Raw genomic sequence first — 27,509 nt, 5'->3', positions numbered from 1 at the left:
CTGGCTATCTTCACATCTCCTCATTTTCGTAACACTTTAATTACACATCAGCATATTGCTTTTGGGCCATAAGGAAGGCAGATAATGAGACTAGATAAAATGTATAAACTTCTGTCAACACCACAGCATATTAGGGGTATATTATCTCTATTCCTTCTTCCAATTAGCGCCCTGTATCAAAATACATTAAGACAAACCTGTCATCCCCGAGTAGGAAAAAAACATGTTTTTAGGAGGCCTTGGTCCATTTTTATTAAAACTGTTTTACTTCCCCTGTTTGTTTTCTTTGCCAGAAAGTGAAAAGTCATTTCCACACAGGGAGACATTTCCACACAGAGAGTCATTTCTACACAGGGAGTTATTTCCACACAGGGAGACATTTCCACACAGAGAGTCATTTCTACACAGGGAGTTATTTCCACACAGGGAGACATTTCCACACAGAGAGTCATTTCTACACAGGGAGTCATTTCTACACAGGGAGTTATTTCCACACAGGGAGACATTTCCACACAGGGAGACATTTCTACACAGGGAGTCATTTCTACACAGGGAGTTATTTCCACACAGGGAGACATTTCCACACAGAGAGTCATTTCCACAAAGGGAGACATTTCCACACAGGGAGTCATTTCCATACGGGGAGTCATTTCCACACAGGGAGTCATTTCTACACAGAGAGTCATTTCCACACAGGGAGACATTTCCACACAGGGAGTCATTTCCATACAGGGAGTCATTTCCACACAGGGAGTCATTTCCACACAGGGAGTCATTTCCACACAGGGAGTCATTTTAAAACCCAGATAAAGGACCCAGTAAACTTGGCGTCCTCTCAAGGATTTACATTTAGACTTAAAAAATATAAGAAAACTTCCATAAAAAATAACCAGTGTAGATTCACATGAGAAACAACTTCTACTAAATAAATACCGGATGGGAACATCACTTTTAGATAAAAACTGATAACTTCTGATGAAAGAGCTACAACATTTTATATGAGACCCTGACAAATGATAAGAGTTCAACCTAAGAGTTCTTTATTCCATTGAGCTGCAATAAGGATATCATATTCCACATTAAATACTGGTCAGAGGATCCCACTAAAATAATACCTCGATATAAAAATCCCCATCCCTCCCCCAAAAAATGATGACCTCAAACAAAATGAGACCTTATCCTCTAAATAGCTCCCTACATTTGATCAGAGGCACACAAATAATTCTCTGCTCACCTCTCCGTGACACTGTGTTCTTCTGGAGCCAAATACATCTACACTGCGAGGAGCTCTAGGAGCAAGGGCCGTCTCTCTTCGTACAAATAACGTATGTGTTACAGATGGTTTGACGTGATTAAATTCTGTGCGCCCAGCTACCGAGAGGTCATTCTGAGCCTTGCTGCAGCATCGGGATATAAGAGAGAGGAAGAGAGATGGAGCGAAAGAGAGAGGGAGGGGGAGCAAGAGAGCGGAAAGAGGAGAGTATGAGGGACAGAGAGAGGTCACTTTGAGGAGCTGGATGCAGGCACATGCCAAACAGCATCTCCTCTCCCTCTCTAATCCCCACTATGATCCACTGGTGTTCTGGCCAATCGTCTGAGACAGGCCACAACCCGTGATCACTGCGGCCTAATCTGGGTCCTCCGCCCGCGAGCCGTCCACCTCAAACGCCAGCAGCCTGGCGCCAGCAGAGGAGTGGCAGGCGCGGCCATCTCCAGAGAGACAGCTAGAGGTTGTCTCTACATGGATGGGCACTTCGCAGCTCTGCGGGGGTGGGAGGAAGGGGCAACGCGGCAGCTGCTCAGGGCATATGGGCAGAATTCATTAAGGCTGGCTAAATAAGCCAATTGTGGAGAGACTGTACTGTGTGTGAATGTTGGAGAGAGAGAGTGTGAGGGAAAGAGAGAGATGGAAGAGAGGGAGACCTCTCGTTACAGTAATTCTGAACTCTGGGCATTAACTTTGGTACTTTCCGTTTCTGTAATACCCATGAAGACTGATTTGAGGACTGATTTGAGGACTGATTTGAAGACTGATTTGAAGACTGATTTGAGGACTACCAAGTAACTGGCTGAATGGTTATCTATGTGTGACTGGAGATAATTGAGCTGTGAAAATTGTGTGTCCTCCAGGCCTTTGGTGTGTATCCACAAGTGTCATGAGACCGCTCTCCGCTTCAGGTAGAAATACACCTAATCACAGTCTGTAAATGTTAAACCTGTTTCCCCAATAGCCAGTGTGGCTTCGGAGGCCGGCGTCTTTATTCACACACATGAACCAGACTACTCTGAGTGAAGACACATTTCTCTGACAAGGCCTAAACACACTGACACATACTAAACATGTGTGTGCAAACTATGACTATCTAAGGTATAAATGATTTCTGATATATTAATGGCAGAGGACATGCACCATGAGAACTTCTTAGCTACTAACAATCAGTATTATTTTGCACCAGGCCGATGCGCAGGCCGATAGGCATGTACAGTGCATTCAAAAGTATTCATACCCCTTGACTTTACGTTCCAGCCTTATTCTAAAATGGATTACATTGTAATTCCCCTCATCAATCTACACACAATACCCCATAATGACAAATATGACATTTACATAACTATTCAGACCCTATATCTAGTACTTTGTTGAAGCATCTTTGGCAGCGATTACAGCTTCAAGTTGTTTTGGGTATGACGCTACAAGCTTGGCACACTTGTATTTGGGGAGATTCTTCCATTCTTCTCAGCAGATCCTCTCAAGCTCTGTCAGGTTGGATGGGGAGGGTCGCTGCACAGCTATTTTCAGGTCTCTCCTGAGATGTTTGATCGTGTTCTAGTCCGGGCTCTGACTGGGCCACTCAAGGACATTCAGAGACTTGTCCAGAAGCCACTCCTCCGTTGTCTTGGCTGTGTGCTTCGGGTCGATGTCCTGTTGGAAGGTGAGGTTTTCATAAAGGATCTCTTTGTACTTTGCTCCGTTCATCATTCCCTTAATCCTGACTAGTCTCCCAGTCCCTGCCGCTGAAAAACATCCTAACAGCATGATGCCGCCACCACCACGCTTCCCCATAGGCATGGTGCCAGGTTTCCTCCAGACGCGACGCTTGGCACTCAGGTGAAAGAGTTCAATCTTTGTTTCATCAGACCAGAAAATCTTGTTGCTCATGGTCTGAAAGTCCATTAGCCTTTCTGCAAACTCCAAGCAGGCTGTCATGTGCCTTTTACTGGGGAGTAGCTTTCGCCTGGCTTCTCTACCATAAAGGCCTAATTGGTGGAGTGCTGCAGAGATGGTTTTCCTTCCGGAAGGTTCTCCCATCTCCACAGAGGAACTCTGGAGCTCTGTCAGAGTGACCGTCGGGTTTTTGGTCACCTCCCTGACCAAGGCCCTTCTCCCCAGATTGCTCAGTTTGGCCGAGCAAACAGCTCTCGGTTCCGAACTTCGTCCATTTAAGAAAAATGATGGCGGCCACTGTGTTCTTGGGGACCTTCAATGCTGCAGAAATGTTTTGGTACCATTCCCAAGTTCTGTGCCTGAACACAATCCTGTCTCGGAGCTCTACGGACAATTCCTTCGACTTCATGGCTTGGTTTTTGCTCTGACATGCACTGTCAACTGTGGGAACTTATATAGACAGGTGTGTGCCTTTCCAAATCATGTCCAATCAATTGAATTTACAACAGGTGGACTCCAATCAAGTTGTAGAAATGTCTCAAGGATGACTAATGGAAAGAGGATGTGCAAAGCTGTCAAGGCAAAGGGTGGCTACTTTGAAGAATCTCAAATATGAAATATATTTAGATTTGTTTAACACTTTTTGGTTACTACATGATTCCATGTGTTATTTCATAGTTTTGATGTCTTCACTTTTATTCTACAATGTTGAAAATAGTACAAATAAAGAAAAACCCTTCAATGAGTTGGTATTCTGAAAAATGTGACCGGTAGGGTATGAATTTACGGTTGGATCAGAATGCACTCATTAATATTAGTAGATCAGTCAGTCAGTCACAATTTACCCATGATATATTTAAGCAATAATGCCGAAGGGGTGTGGTATATGGCCAATATACCATGGCTAAGGGCTGTTCTTAAACACGAGTGCTTGGATACAGACCTTAGCCGTGTTATATTGGCCATATACCACAAACCCCAAAATGCCTTATTGCTATTATAAACTGGTTACCAACGTAATTAGAAGAGTAAAAATAAATGTACCTGTGGTATACGGTCTGATATACCCCAGCTTTCAGCCAATCAGCATTCAGGGCTCTGGCCACGGAGCGCGAGCCTCCTCGTTGACTGCCGGGCCGTGATTGGCCTGTGTCAGTCAGCACGTGGTCCTGTGTGAAGACAAATGTAGTAGTCAGAATGGATCACTAATTAATTAAATAACTCAATTTGTATTTGTATCGAACTTAAAAATAATTCACTGTGGGGATCAAACTTGATACTTTTAAACAAATTGTAGAGCCCAAAACGGCTGTCTAAATTATTTTTGTTTGACTGTTCTGGCGATCGTAATTTTTATAGGCTTTCTAAGACAGACCAAGGCTTTTGGCGCCACTACGTTGCTACGCAATAGCCAACCAGCAGATCTTGTGACTTCACACTCCAGACCAGACACGGGTGGCCTGTGTATTATTGCTTCTCCTAAGGCCCTGTGGTTTAGGTTTGATGCATGGTTCTTCTGTAAGTTTGGAGAGAGCATACACCTGGACACCTCCAGCCTCCTGCTAAGGAGGAAGATGTCTTCCTTACATAATGTATGCTAATCCCCCAGGTGTCAATGGGAAGTGTGTTCAATTCATTTGAGATAATAGTGAAGAAGGAGCTGCTCTTGTCGAAGAGCTGGAAGATAAAGTCAATGGCACAGTCAATAACAATAAGGTTGTGGGCTTTAATGAACAATGTTAATTTGAAGACAATTAAATGGATTTCAGCTTAGCTGACAATCAACCTTGGACTTGTATGGGACTAAGGTTGTAGGGGGGTTGATAGTGCAGGCGGAAGACACAGGGGCATGTTGATCTGTATCAGATCATTTAGAAGGCTTTCTAAAGTAAAGGTGAGTTTGTCTTTTAGCAGTTTAGGTAGAGTCAAACAGATAGCACATCAGTTTAATACCATATACGTGTTACTAAACTTCTGTGTTTTAGAGGAGATAATTCATTTGGAACCTACCATAAAAATAGATTTATTCATTTCACAACAAATACAAATGTGTTTTGTTAAAATTTATTAGGAAAAAAAATACATTTTGCACTTGGAAATAGACATTTGGAATATGAGCAACAATATGAGGCAAGCTACGTATATTTGATGGTCCCTATGTTTCGACGGAGCATTGATATGCACCCACCCAGGTCCCAGAGGAGACGTTCTGGTCCACTTTATCCCAACTTGGTGAGGCTTGTCCTCATAACACAGACAGCGGGACCTGCTCCTCCTTCTCTCCTTGATCCCATTCCGTCAGCAGCTCTGAGGACACCTCTGTAAACAGATGATCCCAGTCCCAACCCACGTCCTCCTGAGAGAGAGCGAAAGAGAGAGAGAGAGAGAGAGAGAGAGAGTGTGAGAGAGAGAGAGAGAGAGAGAGAGAGAGAGAGAGAGAGAGAGAGAGAATGTGGGAAAAGAAAGATACAAAAAATGGGGGGAAGAAAATATATAGTGTAATAAAGATGAGAGAAAAGAGGGGAATAAGAAACAGAGAAAGAGGAAGAGACCAGAGGGGGAGAAGGAGAGCAAGAGAGAGGCAAGGGAAGGTGAGCGAAAGAGAATAGAGCTTGTTAATGCACACATCATAAATCTTGATTACCTGGGAGACTGGGAGGCGACCTCCCCTGGTGCTTCAGCAACATCTGGACACCCTCTCACAGGGAACAGCGGCTATATTTACAAAAAACTCACTCACCTCCCTCACCTCCTGCTCTGGAGCTAAAACCTTGGTGAGGAGCTTCAAGTCAATCTCACCGTCCTAGGTAGAGGCAGAGACCTTATGAGAACACCAGCTTGCAGAAACACACTCTACAGACAGAGGTCATTTATATTGGATGCATCCTAAAAGGACCTCCTTGAGGAAGAGAGAGGGCTGGGTAATCTAATATAGAGTACAAATAAATAGCCGTTGAAATCTGGCTGTGTGTGTGTGGCCCCATATGAGATGTCTTACCAGGGTCTGGAAGACAGAGTACTTCATGAGGTCATTGTCCAGATCTCTGTATGTCATTACCCGGTTCACCTGGATGCTGGGGAGAAGGACAAACACTATGTAAACAAAAATCCCATCATAAATGTAGCTACCAGTGGAGGCTCCTCAGAGGAGGAAGGGGAGGACCATCCTCCTCAGTGAATTTAATAAAAAATAAAAAATGAAACGCAAAATAAAGTTATCCTTTTTGATAAAACAATATAAAATATATTTACGTCACCAAATAATTGATTAAAACACAGTTTTGCAATGAAGGTCTACACTAGCCTCAATAGCACTGTGTAGGGTAGCACCATGGTGCAGCCGGAGGACAGCTAGTTTCTGTCCTCCTCTGGGTACATTGACTTCAATACAAAACCTAGGAGGCTCATGGTCCTCACCCCCTTCAATAGACTTACACAGTAATTATGACAACTTCCGGAGGGTGTCCTCCAGCCTATCAGAGCTTTTGCAGCATGAACTGACATTTTGTCCATCCAATCAAACGATCAGAGAAATAATCTAGTACTGAAAGCATAAAGCATAATACAGCTAGCTAGGACTGCAGTGTATACCTGAATTTGTCCAATATATTGGACTAAAGATCACACTCTAGATCAGCTAGATGCAGGCGAGATTGTGCATAGTGGTATTGAATGTGTCAATGTCTGTCACCTTGATTAAGCAAATCTCTCTCAACCTGTGAACCTACATTGTAAACCTTCATTCATAGGCTAGGTTGTAGCAACCTCATGATGGGTATAGGGAAAATTTGAGTATCATGTAGTAGCCTAAACCTATTGATGTTACACTGAGCTGGGTGAATGGAATGTGAATGACAGTCATCCAATATGCAGTAATATAAATAAGGCCATGCTCATAAAAAAAAAAAAATCATCCTCCCTCATCTTAAACAGCACCAACCACCACTGGTAGCTGCTATACCAAACATGTACTTGTTGGCATGCTTTTCCTCACTAGCCTGATTAGTGCATGTCTATTGAAATACAGTAAAGTATTCCCTACACTACCTGCAAGATATCACCGGACCAATCTAGAAGCTGTATCATAGTACAGTACAACTTGCAAGTATCACTCTGTGAGACAGATATCTTCTCAGAAGTTTGAGGTAGTGCACACAGGGCATGGAGAGTTCATTAAAGAACAGAGAGATGAGCGCCAAGTGGTAACTGCCTCAAATTGAAACCCAGCTGCTTATCTGTAGTTGGAATTAAGAGGGGGCTCTGAAAGTGGCGAGGGCCTAACAGTGCATGCCAGTCCTACTTACTGCACATTACACGCTACATTGCCCCCGCAATGAGTTCAATGTGGATATTATCTCGTACAGAGAGCAGGTCCCAGCCTAATAACCTCCGCCGCTGTCATAGCCGCGCTACATAGCGGACACATGTCGGCGTGTCTCTCACTGCCCTGTAAATCAAAGGGCCCCGTTAGTAAGGGTCCCACTAACCGCCGTGCATTAATCACATCTCAACTGTTATTTCTGCATAAAGGTCCAATCTGCCAAGACGCCTTCAATACCATGATGAGAGGAGACAAAGTAACAGTCAAAGTCACCATCTAAGACCAGTGTATTCTTATCTTTTGCTCTCCTTGATGTTAAGATGTAGGCCAGGTACTGTACCTGGCTCTGAAGATGGGTCAGCAACCAGCCAGAGGTATGGCGAATCTGGTAATATATGAACATCTGAACAGCTATCTGGTTACTTATAACAGAGTTATGCAGTCAGAGACAGTATGTGAGACGGTGTGCAGGTGTGTCTGTACTCACTTAAGTGCAAGACTGACCAAAAGGATGCACTTCATCAATCATGAAAATTGAGTGATGGGATGCCATGAATCTACCAGAGTGACTGGGGTCAACTAGAGTGGAGCGTGACATGTTTTTACAGTACCTTGGAGGAGCAGCAACTTGCATGTTAAGGTCTTCCTCTTGTACTTCGTCAAGGTCTGGGATCACCGGTATATCTAAAACACAACATACATCCAGGACATACTTTATCAATATCTTATCAATGTCACACTGTCTATTATTTAGTAATTCAATCTCTACATCTAAAATATTAACTGAGATGCAATAGTGGTCAAACACATTAAAAACTGGACATGGATTACAGAAAAACTAAGATACAGTCTTCTTTGTGTTTGGTATGACAGTTTGTGTGTGTGTAAGCGTGAGTGTCTGGGAGTAAATTGGCACCTGATTTGTCCTCTCCCTCTCTCTCTCTCCCTACATCTTCCATAGAGTTGCCCTGTCACAATAGCCAGGCGGCCATGAATATTCAGGAGACCAGGCGGCAGCTCTTCCTGCTGCGAGAGGGGCGCTGGCCAGGGGCTCCCCGGAAAGAACCCCCCGCTCCCCCAGCATTTTGGCCCTGTCAGCGCCATCCACCCCCAGGACCAGTGGTGGCCGGCAGGCCGACCTCAGTGTCCACTCTGCCACTCGGACAGGGGCGGCGTCAAGCCATGTGCAAGAGTATTTACTGGCGGGCCCATCTGTGTGGGGTCGGAAGTCACGGTGCGGCCTGGCAGGGGCTGCAGTGCCAGGAGCCACTAGCCCGCTGCTCAAACAGTGGGAACCCGCTTTAATTGGCAAAACGCAACAGGACAGAGCATGGCTCAGCTCCCAAGAAGGACGGGCAAACTTTCACAGCACATTTCAGATGGACTTTTGTTAGAGTGGGAGATGGGGAGGCGAGCAAGACAGACAGACTGTGATGAATATTGAAATGTTGAAGCAACTTAATCTACTTGTAAAATGAATATGAAATTAATACATTCATTATGCCATGTTATAAACAAACACAACAAAATAGAAATAGATGAACTACAAGTATATTACATAATCTGGGGGGAAGTAGGTCTCCACTACTGACACAACCGAAACCGATCAATTCATACTTTTGCAAACTTTGCAATTACACTCTTTAAAAATAAAGGTTCTAAGCGATGCCATAAACCAGAGGAACCATTTTAGGTTCTCGGAAGAACCACACACACACTCAACACCTTACTTTATGCAAATATCTATTAGCGTATTTCCCAGGATGCCTTTTGAGTGAATTTTTGAGTTACTAGTACCACCCATGACTGTGTTTGCTAGTGACAGAGACATTGTTTTTGCATTAATTTCAGTTCCATGGCCTTCAGGTGAGATCCTAAGTTAATGTGTATATTTCATAAGGCCTTATTTTAAGCTCCTAGTTTTACCCTAATAAAATGGCCTGAAACTCATAATTTACAGGCCACATCAGGCCTGCAAGTCACATTATGTTATGCTGGCTTGGAAAGTGACGTGTAATTCCTATTGGAATCCAGTCAGAGTGGGGATATCCATTATTTTGAATGTTTATTCACCTGCAACCTGCATTCAGAATGTTCGCCCGGGTAGGGATAAGTACAATGGGATTAGCTAAAGCATCTAAACTGGAACAACCATTTCATTAACGGATGCAATAAGTCTAAGTAACAGATTGGATTCGTTTAGAAAAGTGTATGTTGTGTATATTTGAGTAGCATAAGATTATATTGATCCATCAATGTACAGTACATCCAAAAATAGATATTTTAACAAACAATTCTAAAAATCAATCTGCAAAAGAGTGTGATGGAAAGTTTTATGTTGGTGCTTTTCTATTTACCAATCTCTGTGCTCTGTGTGTACTTTTCTAATAACCGTTTTCTATCTTCATGCAAGTGACTGACTGAGCAAATCCTCACTATCAGTATCTGCAATCTGGCATTACACCCAGACCCTTGTTTTGAGAACAAAATATATCTTCGTTTCAAGGTCTCAGCTTAGAGAGAAGAAGCCTTGTGAGTTATTGGTCTGTCACATGCATAACCCAGTATTGGTCGGTCACTTGAATTAAGCAAACGTTAATGATAAATTATTTTGAATAATGAATAAGCTAAATCATGCAAATATTACTTTCTGTGTAAGTATACTGTATAAGAGAACTAATGGGACTGCCCCGTTAGAGCTCCTGACAGACATTCACTATGGTGCATCAATGTTATGGAACCTCTCCAGCGTACTGACAATAAACAATTATTAATTTAATATGGACTTAGAATGTCCCTGTGTAAGAATTTCCACGACAAGAGCATGCTGGGAAATATGATGATAGCTTGGTTTTGGTTCAACTCTGGTTATGAACACCAACACTGGTGTTCTTTTACACCACTGAGTGTTAATTTAACTCTTTACCGTGTTAATTTACTCCTGAATCAACACTAGAAATGTTACACTGGCCAATTTGCTATGTGCTATGAAAGAGACATCTGCAGGCTTCAATACATTTCAAGAAACATTTATAATTCGGAAGAACCGTAGATGACACGTCAAGAACCCCCAATTTAACTCAAAGGTTCTTTATCCGGCAAGAGTTCCACAAGGAATCTTAAGAGCGGAAGATGAATCTTTTTCAGTGAGAGTTTTTTGCCTGTCAACATCAAAGTCACAGACATCTACCTAGTCCTTGTTGCATTGTAACAAGTCTAAATGAACACAAAACCAGAGACAGAACAACCCAGCTGACATCAGAGAATAGGTCTGATTTCCATGTGTTTTGTCTCTTTTTTCAATACTGGTTTTGGTTGAAGGCAGTTGAAAAGGTGATTACTATATGGTATACAGCTATGAACAGAAATCAGCAAGTTGGAATAACTTATTCAGCAGGTTAGGATAATTAATGTAGCAGGTTAGGTTAGGAAATTAGGTTAAGGTTAGGACAGTGGTTAGGGTTAGTTCAAATTCTTACATTTGAACAATTTATGTGTCACTTCCATCCGTAGCTATATACCATCTATCCCTAACCGTTGAACAGTGTAGCTACATTTCCTTCTGACTTCTTCCAGTCATACAGTGTGCTAGGTGTCAGTGAATAGGCCGGGAGAAACTGGGGAGCGGTAGGGAGGGTGCAGGGATGTCAGTAATCTCTGAACACAGCAGTGCACCCTGAAGGGAAAGTCAATAGAGGAGCTAAATACAGTAGAGGCCAGGAGATGAGAGGCACGATCTGATGGGAGGAAATATTTGTACATCTGTGTCACTATTCCTTCAAAATACTTTTTTTGAAAACACACTGGTGGTTGTAAAATAAAGATGCTCTGAGATGTTTAGTCTGTAATATTCTCATATAACTGTATAAGAAAAGATTTCAGCAATTTTACAAGAAAAATACTCAAAAAGGAAGTTGTGTTCATAGAATAAGCTAAATGAGAAAAAGGATTAAGGCTCTGAACGTTTCTTCAGTTGAAGGAAACAGGAAAAAGCCTGGTCAAATTCCATCCACTTTGCACAGATAATAACCCTCATCATCAGTTGATAACTCATTCCTTTCTCTTCAAAAAAAATTATAATAACAAAAAAATGCCACACTCGGTTAGCCTCTGACAAGATTCATCTGTGTTTCTGATATCCGAATAGAGGCGGGCCGGCTATTTCATATTCATGAGGCCCCGGTGACACTTTGTCCTCTCATTTACAAAGCACAGCGTTCAGCAGAATCCGTCCCCCCCGGACCCCCAATCAAATGTAATGGTCTTAGCACAATGACATCAAAAGCCTCGCCGTCCTGTTCTTTGCAAATAGCTTCTTGGGTTGTTTCCCCCCATCCCATCTCGGCCAATAATGCACTATCAACACTATTTATGAGAGTTCAACGTGGAGCAGTTGGGGGTAGGTTCTCTATATGCAAACTCTATTATTAAGTGAAAATAGGAACAACATTTTTAAATGAGCTTCAAATTCAACCTATTACTGGAGGTCAAGAGGGGATTAATATGAGCTGCAAACAAGCTAGAGTTTTTCTGACGGAAAGGTCAACTCCATCAGAAGGAGCTGTCTGTTCCCAGCACTGCTGGCACAAATTACCTGATACATTTCCTCCCTTCCACATACCAGCCTGGACATCTATCAAGGTTGCTTTGTCTGGCGGCGACTGGGCCAAGCCTCTCCTTATTACACGGTCACGGCGAGTTTCCTCGCTGAAGCATGTAAATATCAAAAGGGGATAATTTGCTGTGAATGTAGACATACTGTACTCCCGGCAGGCACGCCTCAGTCAGCGACTTTGGGGAAACGTCCTCACATCACCAGGCAGGCAGGGCTGTTATAATCTAAGCAGCGAGTCAGTGGGATGATTACCTAGGCACGGGACACATTTGAAAGGCTTATGGGAGAATATTCAGCAGATCACTGAGAGATGAGAAAGAGAGAGAGATGAGAAAGAGAGCGAGAGATGAGAAAGAGGGAAAGAGATGAAAGAGAGAGGAGAGAGAGTAATGAGAAAGAAAGTTAGGAGAGAGATGATAAAGAGAGGAGAGAGAGGAGAAAGACAGAGGAGAGAGGAGAAAGAGAGGAGAGAGGAGAAAGAGAGAGGAGAAAGAGAGAGGAGAGAGAGGAGAAAGAGAGAGGAGAGAGATGAGAAAGAGAGGAGAGAGATGAGAAAGAGAGAAGAGAGAGAGAGAAAGAGAGAGAGATGAGAAAGAGAGAGAGAGATAAGAAAGAGAGAGAGGAGAGAGAAAGAGAGAGAGAGAGAGATGAGAGAGAGAAAGAAAGAGGGGGGGATGAGAAAGAGAAAAATTAAATAGAGAGGGGGGGGAGAAATAAACAGATTTAGAACAGATGAGTGTGTTTGTAATGGCAGTTCTTTGTAATGTAACTGGCAGGGGACTGAAGGCCGGCCGAGGGGAAGAGGGGGACAAGGGGGCAGGGTCTAGCCCTCTCTCTCTCTGCCTCTAGCCAGTGGACATATGGGATAGGGTAGGAGACATAATCAAGATCGGAGGGGCTATCTCACTAACCCTCAGCACTGCAATTTCCACTGCCCCTGCCTTCGGCACTGTATTAAGAGGTCTCCCTCCACTGAGGAATTATCTTTCCAGCTGCATTTACTGGGTAAGAAGCATGCCACTGGGGTCTCCACACAACTGACCCTTTCAGCCACTGTGTGTGTGTGTGTGTGTGTGTGTGTGTGTGTGTGTGTGTGTGAATGTGTGTGGTATAGCAACTTAAAAGCAGTGTCAAAAACAGTATGTTTACGGCCATTTGTTAAAATAAAAAATATCATAAACAGAAGAAAAATGCTTTGTAAAAACAAATTGGCCATAAAACTATAAGACGATATACCCTTCAGAATGTAAATGGGGAGACAAAATATGTAAGTGCCTTTGAACGGGGTATGGCAATAGGTGTCAGGCGCACCGGTTTGTGTCAAGAACTGCAACACTGCTGGGTTTTTCATGCTCAACAGTTTCCTGTGTGTATCAAGAGCGGGCCAACCAGCCAACTTGACACAACTGTGGGAAGCATTGGTGTCAACATGGGCCAGTGGAACGCTTTCGAAACCTTGTAGAGTCCATGACCCGACGAATTGACGCTGTTCTGTGGGCAACAAATGTGTGTGTGGGGGGGTCTTAGGAAGATGTTCCTAATGTTTGGTAAGCTCAATGTACAACGTTTACATTATTTTCTCAATCTAATTCCAGTAATGTAGTTCATAACATCAAACATATAACAATCTAGAAGATGAAACATGTAAATACATTTTGAATAGTATTTTAAGAATCTAAATAGACAGAAAAAGGCTATGGCGGGTATATGTGTTTCATTTATTTAGCGATGTGTGAGAGTAGTAACTACAGCTGCAGACAAAGTGCTTCTGTTCCTCATCAATATGTCAGCTTGATACCACAGAGACAACCTTCTTATACAATGCCAGCCAGCCTGGCCATTGTCATTGGTATGTATATGTATAACTCCTTAGTGTTCTAACAGGGAATCACAACTCCTATCTTTGCTAAGGCAATTTCACCCTTATTTCCCCTGCTGCTTTGCTCTGAAAAATGGAACAATTATCCCAGGCTGTGCTTTGCTGAAATGTCCTCCATCTATCCTGACATTGTTTGTGATGCGGAGAGCCGGACCCTGAGGTGACCGCTGGATCCATGCTCTGCAACACCTGCCGCAGTGTGTGTGTGTGTGTGTGTGTGTGAGAAGACGTGTGTGTGTGTGAAAAGCTCAAAGGGGACAGCCACTTAAATCCTGCCACACTTCAGCCAATGAATAGGAGAATGAATTTAGTGAATACTGTATTTGAGGTCTGTTATGGACTTTGTGTATTGTGATTGAATGAGGAGGATTACCAGTGATCCCCTAGTTCTAACTGAACATATTCACCTGTGATTTTCATCTATAAACGATTGTGTGCTCTGGTTAGTTATGGGGCATCTCTCAGTAGCTGGTCTAAACAGAGTTCTTATGAAGGATTCATCAATAGCACTGACAAGAAATATGTAGTGTCAGAGAGCGCGATGAGAGGTTACTATATGCTCTATTTCCAGTGGATGAATGTGCTGCAGAGGGACTGGAGGACTCAGCTCTGCCCTCCAGAAGAGACGCAGGACTGGGATGCAAGGGTGCTCTCACCTCCTTCATCATCCGAGCCCTGGGGGGTTTGTGATCGCAGGCGTCGACTGCAGAAACAGGAAGTGGGAGAGTATGAATTATTGAAAGCATTCAGCGGTGAGGTCATCAGAGGGAGCCAGACTTGGATTGGGCTGTTGTGCTTTGATGATGGGCCTGTTTCTGTGGGCTGAGCGAGGCTCTAGATCAGCCTGATAGGAAGCTTGCTCTGGGTGTCTGTCTGCTGCAGGCTGACTGGGACTGTGTCTACAACACAGCAGCAGACGCAGCCAAAACGCTCCGCAGCCACAGCAGCATCGGTGGGACGGTCACTGTGAGCAGCCCAGGGCTTCAGCTACTTCAACAGTATCCCTTCAAGAACCAGGGATTTTTCTGCCATTGAAATCCTTGGGCGGGCCACCTAAGTGTTTTTTCGGGTTGCCTAAGTCCAAATAGTGTAAAAAACTAAAATAGGATGGAAAAACACTTTCAAAAGATAATGGACCTATCTATTTTTTTTATCAAATAATCTATGAGAACTAACAATCACCTAAATAAAAACTAGACATTCAGGGAGAATTGACATCATTATTATGTTTGAGCAAAAGAACACAGCATTAGTCATGGCAAAATACATACAATTGCAGGAAATTAGCTTTATAACTGCAACATTTTCTCTGCATGGAGAAATTTGTCAAATTGCAGGAAATTGGCTTAACATTTTCTTTATTCTGTCACGCCCACCACTGAAGCCCCGTTCTGATCCAGAAAAAAACCCTGAGAATGAATCAAAACTAACACAGCGGGGGCAGTAAATAACTGTTACTGAGATGGGCTGGTGGTGAAAAGAGCATATATCAAGGGACTATTTTGAAGTGCTGCCTGTGTTTCTGTCAAAGCTGCATCTCAACACCACTATTTAAGCAAGGGGCTCCAGCAATGATGAGTAAAACACAACATGTTCTCTCGTCTCCTTCCATGTCACTACTGTCTATTCAATGCCTATTATGAACGTTGGAAACGTGGAAAAACTCAAATTACAGACTAACTTGGCTCCCAACAACAATACAAGTGATGACAACTCAGTCACGCAGGCTTTTTAAGTGATTGTTCTTGGAAGGCGAGGATTAGTTGCAACCAAGGACAATCTCAAAGTACAGCAATTTCCACATCAGAGCATTGGGTATAAACAAACATTTAAATTGGCCTAATTTTGCTCCTGTGTTTTTAATTTTTTTTTACAAAAGTTATTTAATTTCATCAACAACTGAGGGAAAAAATCGGAGTAAAAATCTGAGACTGAGAAAACGTACTCTTCCACGTCCTGCACCATGGCAGGTCTTCTTCCAGACCTAAGGGGGAAAAAGATCATTGTTAAGGATTTGCAATAAAGGAATACAGAGAAAATACGTTTGTGCCACAAAAACAAAAAGACTAGAATCAATTCAATTTTAATAAACAAAACAATGACCAATTCTATTATTGAACAGTTCTTCTCTTTCTATTGGTAAGATCCATCTTTAAAAACCACTGCTGGTTTCTGATGTAGGCTAGTTGTTCTGTCTGATTTGAGCCTCATAGGGCCTAGGTCAGGGGTACAAGTACTAACTGAGAAGGTACGGTCACACAAATTTCCTAGGTGACAAAGGTCCGAATGGATATTGTCATTCATCTGCGTAGTAACAAACCCCCACCTCGCAACCCATGCAATCCCAAACTGTTGGCGGAGGAAACATTGAGCAGTTGTAATGGTCATTTCCTGCAATTATACAAATGTTGCCATGTCTTATGTGTGTTCTAATGATACCAAAGGCCCGCGGTCCACCTATTGTGTTCTCTGTTGTCCGTCTCTCTATCTGAGCCCTCAGCCCCCCACTGGACCACGGGGTTATTTTCAGACTCCTCTCTCACACAACCCTGCTTGACTGTGGCACCGCATGCCACGCCCTACACACTCTGACCAAATCACTGTCTTTTCACACATTCTCACCTCAACACACTATTCTTAGCATAACACTGTTTCACACCAGAGAACGAGGGAGATAATATTAAACAAAACCCGGCTACTGTCCAATAAACTAATCTTAACAGCATTAGAAAAGCAAATCAGTTATTACATTCTTGAAAATTTAGACCAAGACAGTCTAGGTATGTTTGGCTGTGAAAACAACTTACATAAAGTTTCATTAGATATGAGTGTTTCTGGGATTCTTTTGGGGAGGAGATGCATGTCACATTCTGCAGGTTCTCCTGGTTGAGGTGTGCCCCCTACTGGTATTAAAGAAATCACATACTGTCATTTTCTCTGGACTGAAAAAACATTTTCTTATTATTTTTCATTACTGTGTATCAATAACCTGAATAAGAAATGTAATGACATTTAGTATGTTTATAAATGATACTTTATAAAATGATATATTCACTCATCTCTGGAGGCTCTGGAGTCTGCCATGATGGTCAGGGAGACAGATCAGAGAGAGCAGGGCTGAGGGAGCCCACCTTGCTGCCCTTGGACTGTGTCCTGTGTGCCTGGCACCGGGGGCGGGGCTGGCGACACTTAAGACACATTACAGGCCCCTTGATTAAGACTCATGTAGGCTGAAGCGATAGACATGGTAAAACTGTCTGGAAAAAGTTGTTAGGGATAAAATATATTGTGACAACCCGGCTTCAAAGGTTCATCAATAAACTGACAGATCATTTAGTGTCAATTAGGAGTGATAGATGGACAAATCCTGGGATTTCTGCGCTGGGATTAGTGGGAGGAGGGCAGCAGTGATTGAGCATGAGGGTTGACATTGAAGGGAAAAGTCCTTGCCGGTTCCAGGGGGGCCCATTACTTACTTTGTTTCAGAGAGGATCAATGCACGTGAGAAACCCTTAACACCTCCTGTATTCCAATCTCTCTGAACGCAGGAATCAAGACAAGTTACACTAACACAAGGAAGCGACACCCTGACCTTCCCAGAGTGAGAAAAATATATTCCATTTGCTGTTCTCTTTACATGCACTATCGGCACAGAAAACCATGCAAATAAACCCAATTGAATCGTCTTGTTCACTTCAATGTATGGATTTATGCATCTCCCTAGCTCTCCTCCCAACAGAGACTGGAGTAGAGTGGTAGATGGAGCTATCTGGAAGAGTGGAGAGCCAGTTCCACAGTCTGACTATAGTCACACTGACATCACATAGGGAGACGTACAGTCATTTAAATGTGTTCTATTGGGGGGAAATTATTTTGTTCCAGATATTTCATCTGTCTGTGGTATGAAATATTCATACATTCATTGTACAGAGATTTTAATGAATTGACAACGGCATGTGTGCCTTTAAAGGCGAGCGTGCTTTAGTTAGACAGCCATCGTAAGAGGTGATGAAGTGGCCTAAGCCCTGTGATGAAGTGGATAGCTGACTAACAGTGCCCTCCTGTGGCTGATACATGAACCATGTCAATTATTGGATCCCGCGCTGATGAAGATGAATGTGGAGTTCACTGCTCAGAGAGGCTCCCTGGAACGTTGTTGATTCAGAGCAAAAAGTGTAAAGAACTTGCACTGATAAATATCCTATTCTCTGTCTACAGCACGAGAGATCATTAGTAACAAAATAATGCATGTTGGAGACTGTGAGGTAGATACCTAGAGGCTGGAAATACAATTTGTTGAGAGAAGGAGATACTCACTTGGCTGATCCAGAAGTCTCTTCAGCCCATCCGCCCTGCCTGCGGGCTGGTTTAGGAGGGGGTCCCTGTGGTGAGAGAGATGATCATTAATGACAGGCATAACAATGGTCTGACAAGACAACTCCTTTAAACTATTCAATTCTACACTTAGGTTGAAATCATACAGGAGGAGGAAAATGTGCATAATTTTGAGTCCAAAATAGCAAGTATGTTGTGGCATGTCATGGTCTCTAAATCTATGTGAAAATAATACTTTATATCAAGCTTAACAAGAAAGAAAAATACAAGTATGCACCCATGCACAAACATATTTCCAAAACGGAGCAGACCTATTAAGTTCAGATGAGTCAACAGGAGGCTCTGATGTTTAAAAACACAAACCACTCATGGAACTGAATTTGTGAGGTGTAAACTACAACAGCCCAAGTAACGCTTAGTTTCCCATATCACTGGGGAAAGCCTACTTTATCTATTCTTCTCTTCAGTGTTCTGGTAATATATGTTTGCTGCACTATATACCATCCTACAGATGGCTGCACATGTCTAGCAATGAATGACATAGCTTCTCACTTAGCCCACTTACAAAATAGTTAGGAATGGCATGCACGACATATTGCTGTTGTTTATTATGGTTTTAACTGCTGTCCAATCACAGAGCCTGAACTTATGGAGCAGAGTGTGGGAACTGCCACACAGAGGACTGCCCGGGGGCTGCGAGCCTGACCTAAAATAGCTTCACAGGAAAAAATGACCCTCTCCCTCTCATTCTTCGATTCTGAAAATAGTACTGAAAATAGTCAATTGAGTTTGGATTGTGGTCCTGAGACCGGAGCCCGGGGAGTCAGGGACCAGCACTTGAATGAAAGAATTCCTCAGAGCACACAAGGGTGGGCAGCAGACAAATTAATTTGGGGAAAAAAAGCACAACACTCTCATTACCAAATTGGGTCTGCAAAAGACACAGTGGCCAGGAGGAATTTCTTTGTTGCGCCATGAAAGAGGAAATCAATTATTCATGGCTGGTTCCTTCACCAAACCCATTTATAAATGTGAATGTCAGCATCTAGAGAGGGAGGTGGAGGCTGCTGGTGTTAAACTGGAAGGTTGAGGATGAATAAATAATTTCATGAAATTAGTAAACAATGGGATTTTAACAAGAACAAGGGAGGCCAAATTAATAATAAAAGTGGTAGCTCATCGATACTGTTCAATTCCTCAGGGTAAAACCCGCTTTTACAGTCTGCTACCTAAAAGGATAACTTTTTTTATGTTTCACTATTTTTATTTTATGAAATTCGCTTAGGAGGATGGTCCTCCCCTCCCTCCTCTGAGGAGCCTCCACTGTAGCTAAAAATGCCATGACGTTTTCAATGAACCTCCCTCGTTGGGTGAGGATGATAAAAGTATATGAAATATATTTACGTGCCCAAATAGTTGATTAACACACCCTGTTTTGCAATGAAGGGCTACAGTAGTCTCAACAGCACTCTGTAGGGTAGCACCATGATGTAGCCGGAGGACAGCTACTTTCCGTCCTCCTCTGGGTACATTGACATCAATACAAAACCAAGGAGGCTCATGGTCCTCACCCGCTTCAACAGACTTACAGAGTAATTCTGACATCTTCTGGAGGACATCCTCCAACCTATCAGACCTCTTGCAGCATGAACTGACATGTTGTCCACCCAATCAAAGGATCAGAGAATTAATCTAGTATTAAACGCATAAGCTACAGCTAGCTAGCACTGCAGTTCATAAAAAGGGGTGAGTAGTTGACTCAAAGAGAGAGAAAGACAATAGTTGAACAAATTAATGTATTTAATGCAGCTAGCTAGTTTAGCCTACTCAAACACCCGGCTCAAACAGAGAGGGATACTATATTAGCTAGCTGGCTATGGCGATACAACACTGGAACTCTTCCAAGTCAATGTAAACTTTTGGTTTTAATAATTTATTGCCACAGAGGCCCTGCCGGTGAAACTGCTAAACTGCTTGCTGACTGTACACTGTACTGCATGTTTGTAGTGGGTATACTAACGCATTAGTTCCTCGTAACTATGTTGACTAGGTATGATGTTAGCTAATATGGTATGGTGACAACGGTGTAGGCTGTGTGTAACAGTTAGCGGTTATGATATGAATGTTTGACTTGGAATGTTTTTTTGAATGGAATATTTATGACAGTCTTCCAATATGCTGTAATCGAAATAAGTCCATGCTCATAAAAAGAAAAAAGGCCTTTCCTCATCTTAAATGTCACCGACCACCACTGTTCCACTAGACTATATGACCATATATGAACTTTACAGTTATAGTAGAATAGTGGCAGTGGGGTGTATTTAGGAAATAATGTCATCATAGTGAAGGGTTAGGCTACATATTTTCTATTCTAGACCTTTCTGAAAGTCCAAGCAGTAGACCCTTGTGGTGGACAAACTCAGACTAACAGCCCATGAATGCAGTTCAGCCTTTGTTAAAAAGGATGTCAAGAATGTGACCAATCAGTGGGTATTTATAGGAAAAGCAGACCAGGGCTGATAAACAAATCTACTAAGTCGCACGCCACTGGGAGAAAAAAAATGCATTTCATGTGCACGTCAGGTCACTAGGGGCGCGAGAATCCTGATTCTACATTAGGGAAGTTGGCCTAATTTGGGAAGATTACTGCAAAAGCATAGCTGGAATTCCTGGTCCAGGAATGTTGGGTGGCTTACAGTTTGCCACTTCTAGGGACAAGCAAGACCTCCATACCATGAATGCCAATGCTTTGGAATAAAGTGGTTGACATTGTCATATGTCATTTCCAATTTGACTTTGAAAGCAATTATGCCTGTAATCACTTTCTGTGTGGCAGTGGGAGATGAGGGTCCAGGAGCAAAGGCTGGTATGAATCAGCATGGATCAATACAGTCGAGCAGTAGAACTTTAGCCTCTCCCCACACAGCACTGAAAGTCAGACTAACTAAAGACGATCCTCTCTCTTCATAACAGGGGATGTTATAGAATGGGCCATGTTGTACCAAAGCAAACAGCATAGGCCCACTTAAAAATTAACACCTAGACCCTGCTCCTTCGGTTTCATATCTGAAGGAAATGGGTAGGTGGGCTTTGCCAAAAAAAAAAACATTCAAGACCACCAGGTAGGACAACTTTTAAGTCAAAGAAAGTGCATAGTCCACTTCAAACATATTTGACATAAACGGAGCAGCATCCATAGAAACTACTGTACTGTAATAACCCTACAACTATAAAGCAGAATAAAGCAGTGCATCCCTTGAATACAACACAAAGTAACTTTATACCACAATGTGAGGTATTCAGAATAGAAGTGACAGCTGAGTAGGTATATAAAATGTCTTCATTAAAATCGTATGTGTATTGATTTGAGTATGTAGTCTACTGTACACTATGAGGGTATACTGTATGTTATTAGGGTATAAAGTTACTCTGCGGGGTTTGAAAAGGAATACTGCCAAGACATGCCATATCATTACTCATACAATACCTCTTCCGCGTCCTTGGTTCATGCATAAGAAATGATTCACACGTATTCAGATTGAGTGTATGCAGTGAAGTTAACGGCCATGACAGATAATATATGATATTGGGTTTCAGGTAAATACAAATGCATTACAAGCAGCACTGATAATCAATAACAAATCATAGCTACCTCTCCCATCGATGTAGAAGAAGAGGATTTCCTGACGTGTCGAGGCTCCTCCAGTGATGTTTGCTCTGCAGCCTGTCGAGTACGTTGACCCCGTCGACCCAACTTTGCAACCTGAAACTCATATTTCAAGTCGATGAAAATGATCTTAAAATGACACAAACACGTCGTAAACCATCAAGCATTAGCTAGGAATGGACTTTTTGAGATAGAATTGCTGGCTTTATGGTAACCCAAGAACGTACCCTTAAGGAGTAGGGATTTACACATACCCACTCTCAATGATACGGTTCTAGAAACATAAAGCCCTTTACTTTCAGCGGCAGGTATCCTAGCGGTTAAGAGCGTTGGGCCAGTAAGCCAAAGGTTTCTGGTTCGAATACCCTAGCCTACTAGGTGAAAAATCTGTCAATGTGCCCTTGAGCAAGGTAACCCTAATTGTGAGTCGCTCTGGATAAGCACTTCTGCTAAATTACAAAAAAAAAATAATCAAATGTCTTTCATATCACATCAAAATTATGTTTTACCCCCATTTTTGGCAGCCTTATTCTGTTACAAGGAGAATGCTAGCCCATGATTATGACTCTCAGTTCCATTACATTACACATAAGAGTCATTGGACAAAGGCATCTTCTGTAGTGGGGAGTTCGGTCTGAACATTGACACGCATTGCTTGAGCTATGGTTTTGGAAGCATAAGGACCTTATCTTTCATATGTTTGAGAAATCATTTTCAAAAAACAAAAAGGTTAAATTGATACACACCTTTATTGAGTTAGGGTTCCCATAGGGCCATATTTCCATGTTACAGCCGCTTGTTTACAGAAAACAGAAGACAGAGTGGACTGAATACTTGTGCTAATTAGCTATCTGAAGAAAAACACCACACAGGTATTGTCACTGAAAAATACTGTAAACGGGTTAAACAGTGTACAGTAAGTGTGTATTTTGCATTTCAGAAACGCTTTTGATGTGATTTGAAAGTAGAGGGATTTATGTTTCTAAACCGCAATTGATAATAATTTCACGTGTAGATGGAGTATTTGGATGTTTTGGCTTCCAGAGCCAATTCTAAACAGAACATGTTGTCCTTGGACTAAGGAGTAAAGCAACGTTAGGCTCCTTTAGTCCTTTTGAGCATGCTAGATCATTAGCACTGGTGGTACAGTACAGGTTGGTCCATGCTCGAGAGGCAGAGCGGTCTGATAATAGCACAACTGGCCTTAAACATAGATATTACAAAAAAACAATCATCTTCATTTGAGCCAAAGCTCGCACAGTCATGAAAATAGCCTGTATTAACTCTGTTATTATTAACCTTACATGCCCCGTAGTCAAGGTTCGGTATAACTCATTTGATAGTTTATTTTTGTTAGTCAATGGGTAGTTGGGTGCATGCCAGCAACTGGACTGGAGGTCCAGTAATTGTTTACTAGGATCTTGCTGGTTGATGTTGATTTAAGCCCACTGGAACTGGCCGTATATAGAGATGCTGATATGGAGCCTCACCCTGGAACTACACCAAATATTTCATACCGGCATGTTCATGTCATTCATGACCTAAAACATCATGCTCGATCAATTTTAGTGGTAGCGATTTCTGCAATTAAAGATTTCGCTAGTCCCTAGGGAAGCATGCTTGGTGTAGTTTTACAATAAAAGCGACATTACTGAAATGATATTGTATAAATCATTGGAGAAACAACTTTAACAAAATTGAAGGACATAGGAACTTGTTGGACATATGAGTTATTGCCTCAGACCCAATAACTCAAACTCTCAGCATACAGGCTAATACAGGTTTATCAGAATCGCCTTTATTCGCAAAGTACATTTACAAATACCCATAATTTGCCTTAGTGAGAAGGTGCTGCCAGCAATAGACAATATACAAACAGACATCATACAGAATATACAATAGGCCTATCAGAACAGTAAACATACAATTCTTGAGACAAGGCTAGTTACAGTGGGAATATACAATTTATAGAGGGGGTATATATACACAGAGGGAGGGATGCTGCTATGGCATCCCTACCCCATTTTTCATCTTGCCCATTCACTCTCTGAATGGCACGCATAGACAATCCATGTCTCAATTGTCTCAAAGCTTAAAAAACGTTTTTTTAACCTGTCTCCTCCACTTCATCTACACTAATCTAAGTGGATTTAACAAGTGACATCGGTAAAGGATCATAGCTTTCACTTGGATTCACATGGTAAGTCTATGTCATGGAAAGAGTAGGTGTTTTAATGGTTTGTAGATTCAGTGTACAGTAGGCCTAAGGTGTTCTTAATGTTTTGTATACTCAGTGTAGGGCTACAGAGCTGTGCTGATGTGTTGGGGAGAGTGGGGTAAGTTGAGCAATTTGTTACATTTAGCGTCACCCTGTCAAGGGAAATATAGTATTATTTCTAACAAAGATATCTTCATGTATTTCAGGATGTTGTGCATCCATGGAAATAATCAGGATTCATGTAAATATTACAGTTTTGAAACACATACCATCTCCAAAAAAATATGTTTCTTGGCACCACTTACCCCAGTTATGGGGTAAGTTGAGCCGCGGGACAGTGTAAATTAAGCCGCCTACAAATTTCTATATTGAATTAGTTTTATAAAGGTAGTGCTAAAATGTATCTTTGTTTCCCAAATTCGACACAATCACAATCGTATTTTGTATTTTAAGCATCTTTTAAAACAGGCTTAACATCTAACAAGCACTTTTCACATAGGCCCTGTTGTTACCTCATATCTAGCGGTAATTCCTGGGGAAAAAAACACTTCAACTTGCTCAACCATTGGCTCAAGTTACCCCATGGACATTGGCTCAAGTTACCCCATGGTCATTGGCTCAAGTTACCCCATGGTCATTGGCTCAAGTTACCCCATGGTCATTGGCTCAAGTTACCCCATGGTCATTGGCTCAAGTTACCCAATGGACATTGGCTCAAGTTACCCCATGGTCATTGGCTCAAGTTACCCCATGGTCATTGGCTCAAGTTACCCCATGGACATTGGCTCAAGTTACCCCATGGACATTGGCTCAAGTTACCCCATGGACATTGGCTCAAGTTACCCCATGGACATTGGCTCAAGTTACCCCATGGACATTGGCTCAAGTTACCCCATGGACATTGGCTCAAGTTACCCCATGGACATTTGCTCAACTTGCCTCAAGGCAAACATTTAGAGTATATTAGCCCACACAGCTACAATGATGCACTATATTTCTCAGTTTAGGATCTCATATTGAAATTTATAGAGACCGCAACTGATGTTTAGAACAATCTTAAAATTATTTACTTTGGTTTAGATACAAGCACCGTGAAACATCTAACACAATAAATTCATTAGACTTGGCGAAAATCATTTTTCTGGAACTAAGTTGTTTACCACTTTTCCCATGTGGTTTCTTTCTTCACAGACCCCAGGAAATGATGACCTCTTCCTAAATATTTGTTCAAATGATTAATTTTGTGTATGGTTTCCTAGAAACAAGGGTGGCTCAATTTACCCCACTCTCTCCTACATAGTGCAAACGCAGTATAGTGTAGATTAGTATTTGAGGTCACTGATGACAAGGTGCAGTAATCGGCCCAATGCAAAGTCACTTAATCTCTATGAGCCCAATGGCCGGTTGATGAGGGCCACAGCATGGGGGAAGAAACTGTTCAGGTGGCGGGTGTTTTTGGTCACGATTGTTCGGGGTGGGCAGGTTCAGTGATTATCTTTCCTGCACACTTCCTTGTCCTGGAGGCGTGCAGGTCCTTGATGTAGGGCAGGTGACAGCCTTCTCTGCAGACCGGACGATGCGTTGCAGTTGGCCCTTGTAGGGGGCAGACGCAGACACAAATCAGACTGTGAGGTGAGGATGGACCCAATGACGGATGTGTAGAACCAAACCAGAATTGCCAGAGAGAGTTTGAGTTTTCTCACCTAGCGCAGATAGAACAATAAAGGTATGCAGATAGTATGAAAAAGGTATGACACATGCAACAGACATATCTCCACTTCCGCACCAACTGAACCTCAAGTATTTCATATTTATTAGGATCCACGATTAGCTGCTACCAAGGTCCAAAAAGTAAACAACACAACAAGTAAAATGCATAATATACATAGATATACATAGCACTACATTTACATTACGATTTAGCCATTCAGCAGACGCTCCCATCCAGAGCGACCTACAGAGTGGATTCATCTTAAGATAGCAAGGCTGAGACAACTACATCACAGTCGCATCCCAACCACGTATCACGTACATAATACAATACAAAATGCATACAAATGTCTGTGTCTCTTCACAGTCCACATCGTGCCGTAAAGTGTTCTTTTATCTGTTTTTTTAATCTGTTTTTTATAGCTAGCTAGAGTTACATTAGGTGGCAAATAGTTCCAATTAGTAATAGCTCTATTTAATACTGTGTGTTTCCCAGCCTCTGTTCTGGACCTGGGGACTGTGAAGAGATCTCTGTTTACATGTCTTGTGTTGTACCGATGAGTGTCCCAACTGCTTGAACAGACAGTTCGGTACCTTAAACACCACGCACAAATATAGTGATGCAGTCAATCTCTCCTCAATTTTGAGCCAGGAGAAATTGACCTACAGGTCATTGACATTCGCCCCCTGTGTACACGGTGGTGTAAAGTACATAAGTAAAAAATAATTCAAAGTACTACTTAAGTCATTTTTGGGGGTATCTGTACTTTATTATTAATATTTTTGACAACTTTTACTCTTACTCTGCTATATTCCTGAAGGAAATAATGTACCTTTTACTCCATACATTTTCCCTGACACCCAAAAGTACTCGTTAGATTTTTAATGCTTAAAGGACAGGAAAATTATGAAATTCACACACTTATCAAGAGAACATCCCTGGTCATCCCTACTTCCTCTGATCTGGCGGACTCACTAAACACAAACCATTTGTTTGTAAATGATTGTCTAAGTCTGGGAGTGTTCCCTTGGCTAGCCATGAATAAAATAAAAACAAGAAAATCATGCCTTTTGTTTTGCTTAATATAAGGAATATGAAATGATTTATACTCTTACTTTTGATACTTAAGTATATTTTAGAAATTACATTTACTTTTGATACTTAAGTATATTTAAAACCAAATTCTTTTTAGACTTTTACTCAAGTAGTATTTTACTGGGTGACTTTCTTTTTTACTTGAGTAATTTTCTGTTAAGGTATTTTCACTTTAACTCAAGTATGACAATTGAGTACTTTTTCCAGCACTGCGTGTACATCTAAGTGCAATACGTGCTGCTCTGTTTTGGACCAACTGCAATTTGCCTATATGTCCTTCTTTGCCGCACCTGACCACACAACTGGACAGTAGTCCAGGTGCAACAAAACTAGGGCCTGTAGGACATGTCTGGTTGACTGAGATATCAAGAGAGCAGAGCAACGCCTTATCATGGACAGGCCTCTTCCCATTACAGTAACCATTGAGTCTATATGTTTTGACCTGATAGCTTGCTATCTAGGGTGACACACCAAGAAGTTTAGTCTCTTCAACTTGCTCAAT

The 27,509-nt window shown here is 42.1% G+C and overlaps 1 protein-coding gene across 2 annotated transcripts; it reads right to left on the bottom strand.

Moving 5' to 3' along the window:
- Positions 1-226: 226 nt before the first annotated feature.
- On the bottom strand, positions 227-22,935 carry LOC115146231 (intraflagellar transport protein 43 homolog B). Of its 2 annotated transcripts, XR_010459773.1 has the most exons (11): positions 22,730-22,935; positions 21,969-22,079; positions 18,299-18,363; positions 15,927-15,965; positions 14,638-14,684; positions 8,099-8,171; positions 6,165-6,240; positions 5,907-5,969; positions 5,355-5,522; positions 4,211-4,335; positions 227-3,714 (listed from the first exon to the last, which is right to left on the bottom strand). XR_010459773.1 is itself a non-coding variant. In XM_065004231.1 (9 exons), exons 1-9 carry the CDS (start codon positions 22,766-22,768, stop codon positions 5,412-5,414), a joined length of 624 nt encoding a protein of 207 aa, XP_064860303.1. In that variant the 5' UTR covers positions 22,769-22,935; the 3' UTR covers positions 5,215-5,411. The 2 variants fall into 2 exon arrangements, 1 of the variants encoding a protein (XP_064860303.1); XM_065004231.1 differs by lacking the exons at positions 227-3,714; positions 4,211-4,335 and having other exon boundaries at positions 5,215-5,522.
- Between the last annotated feature and the right edge of the window lie 4,574 nt (positions 22,936-27,509).

Source organism: Oncorhynchus nerka, linkage group LG18 (assembly GCF_034236695.1).
Source record: "Oncorhynchus nerka isolate Pitt River linkage group LG18, Oner_Uvic_2.0, whole genome shotgun sequence".
Classification (NCBI taxonomy): domain Eukaryota; kingdom Metazoa; phylum Chordata; class Actinopteri; order Salmoniformes; family Salmonidae; genus Oncorhynchus; species Oncorhynchus nerka.
The sequence above is the reverse complement of the archived record's forward strand: the minus strand, read 5'-3'. Positions and strand labels throughout refer to the sequence as shown.

What these genes read in the sequence shown, in the direction of transcription:
- LOC115146231 (XM_065004231.1), bottom strand. Translation starts at nt 22,768, where the DNA reads ATGGAAATATGGCCCTATGGGAACCCTAACTCAATAAAG. An exon ending in GGAACCCTAACTCAATAAAG is followed by an intron (nt 22,080 to 22,729) that starts GTGTGTATCAAT and finishes TATGAGTTTCAG; the next exon opens with GTTGCAAAGTTGGGTCGACG. An exon ending in CTTCTACATCGATGGGAGAG is followed by an intron (nt 18,364 to 21,968) that starts GTAGCTATGATT and finishes CTCTCACCACAG; the next exon opens with GGACCCCCTCCTAAACCAGC.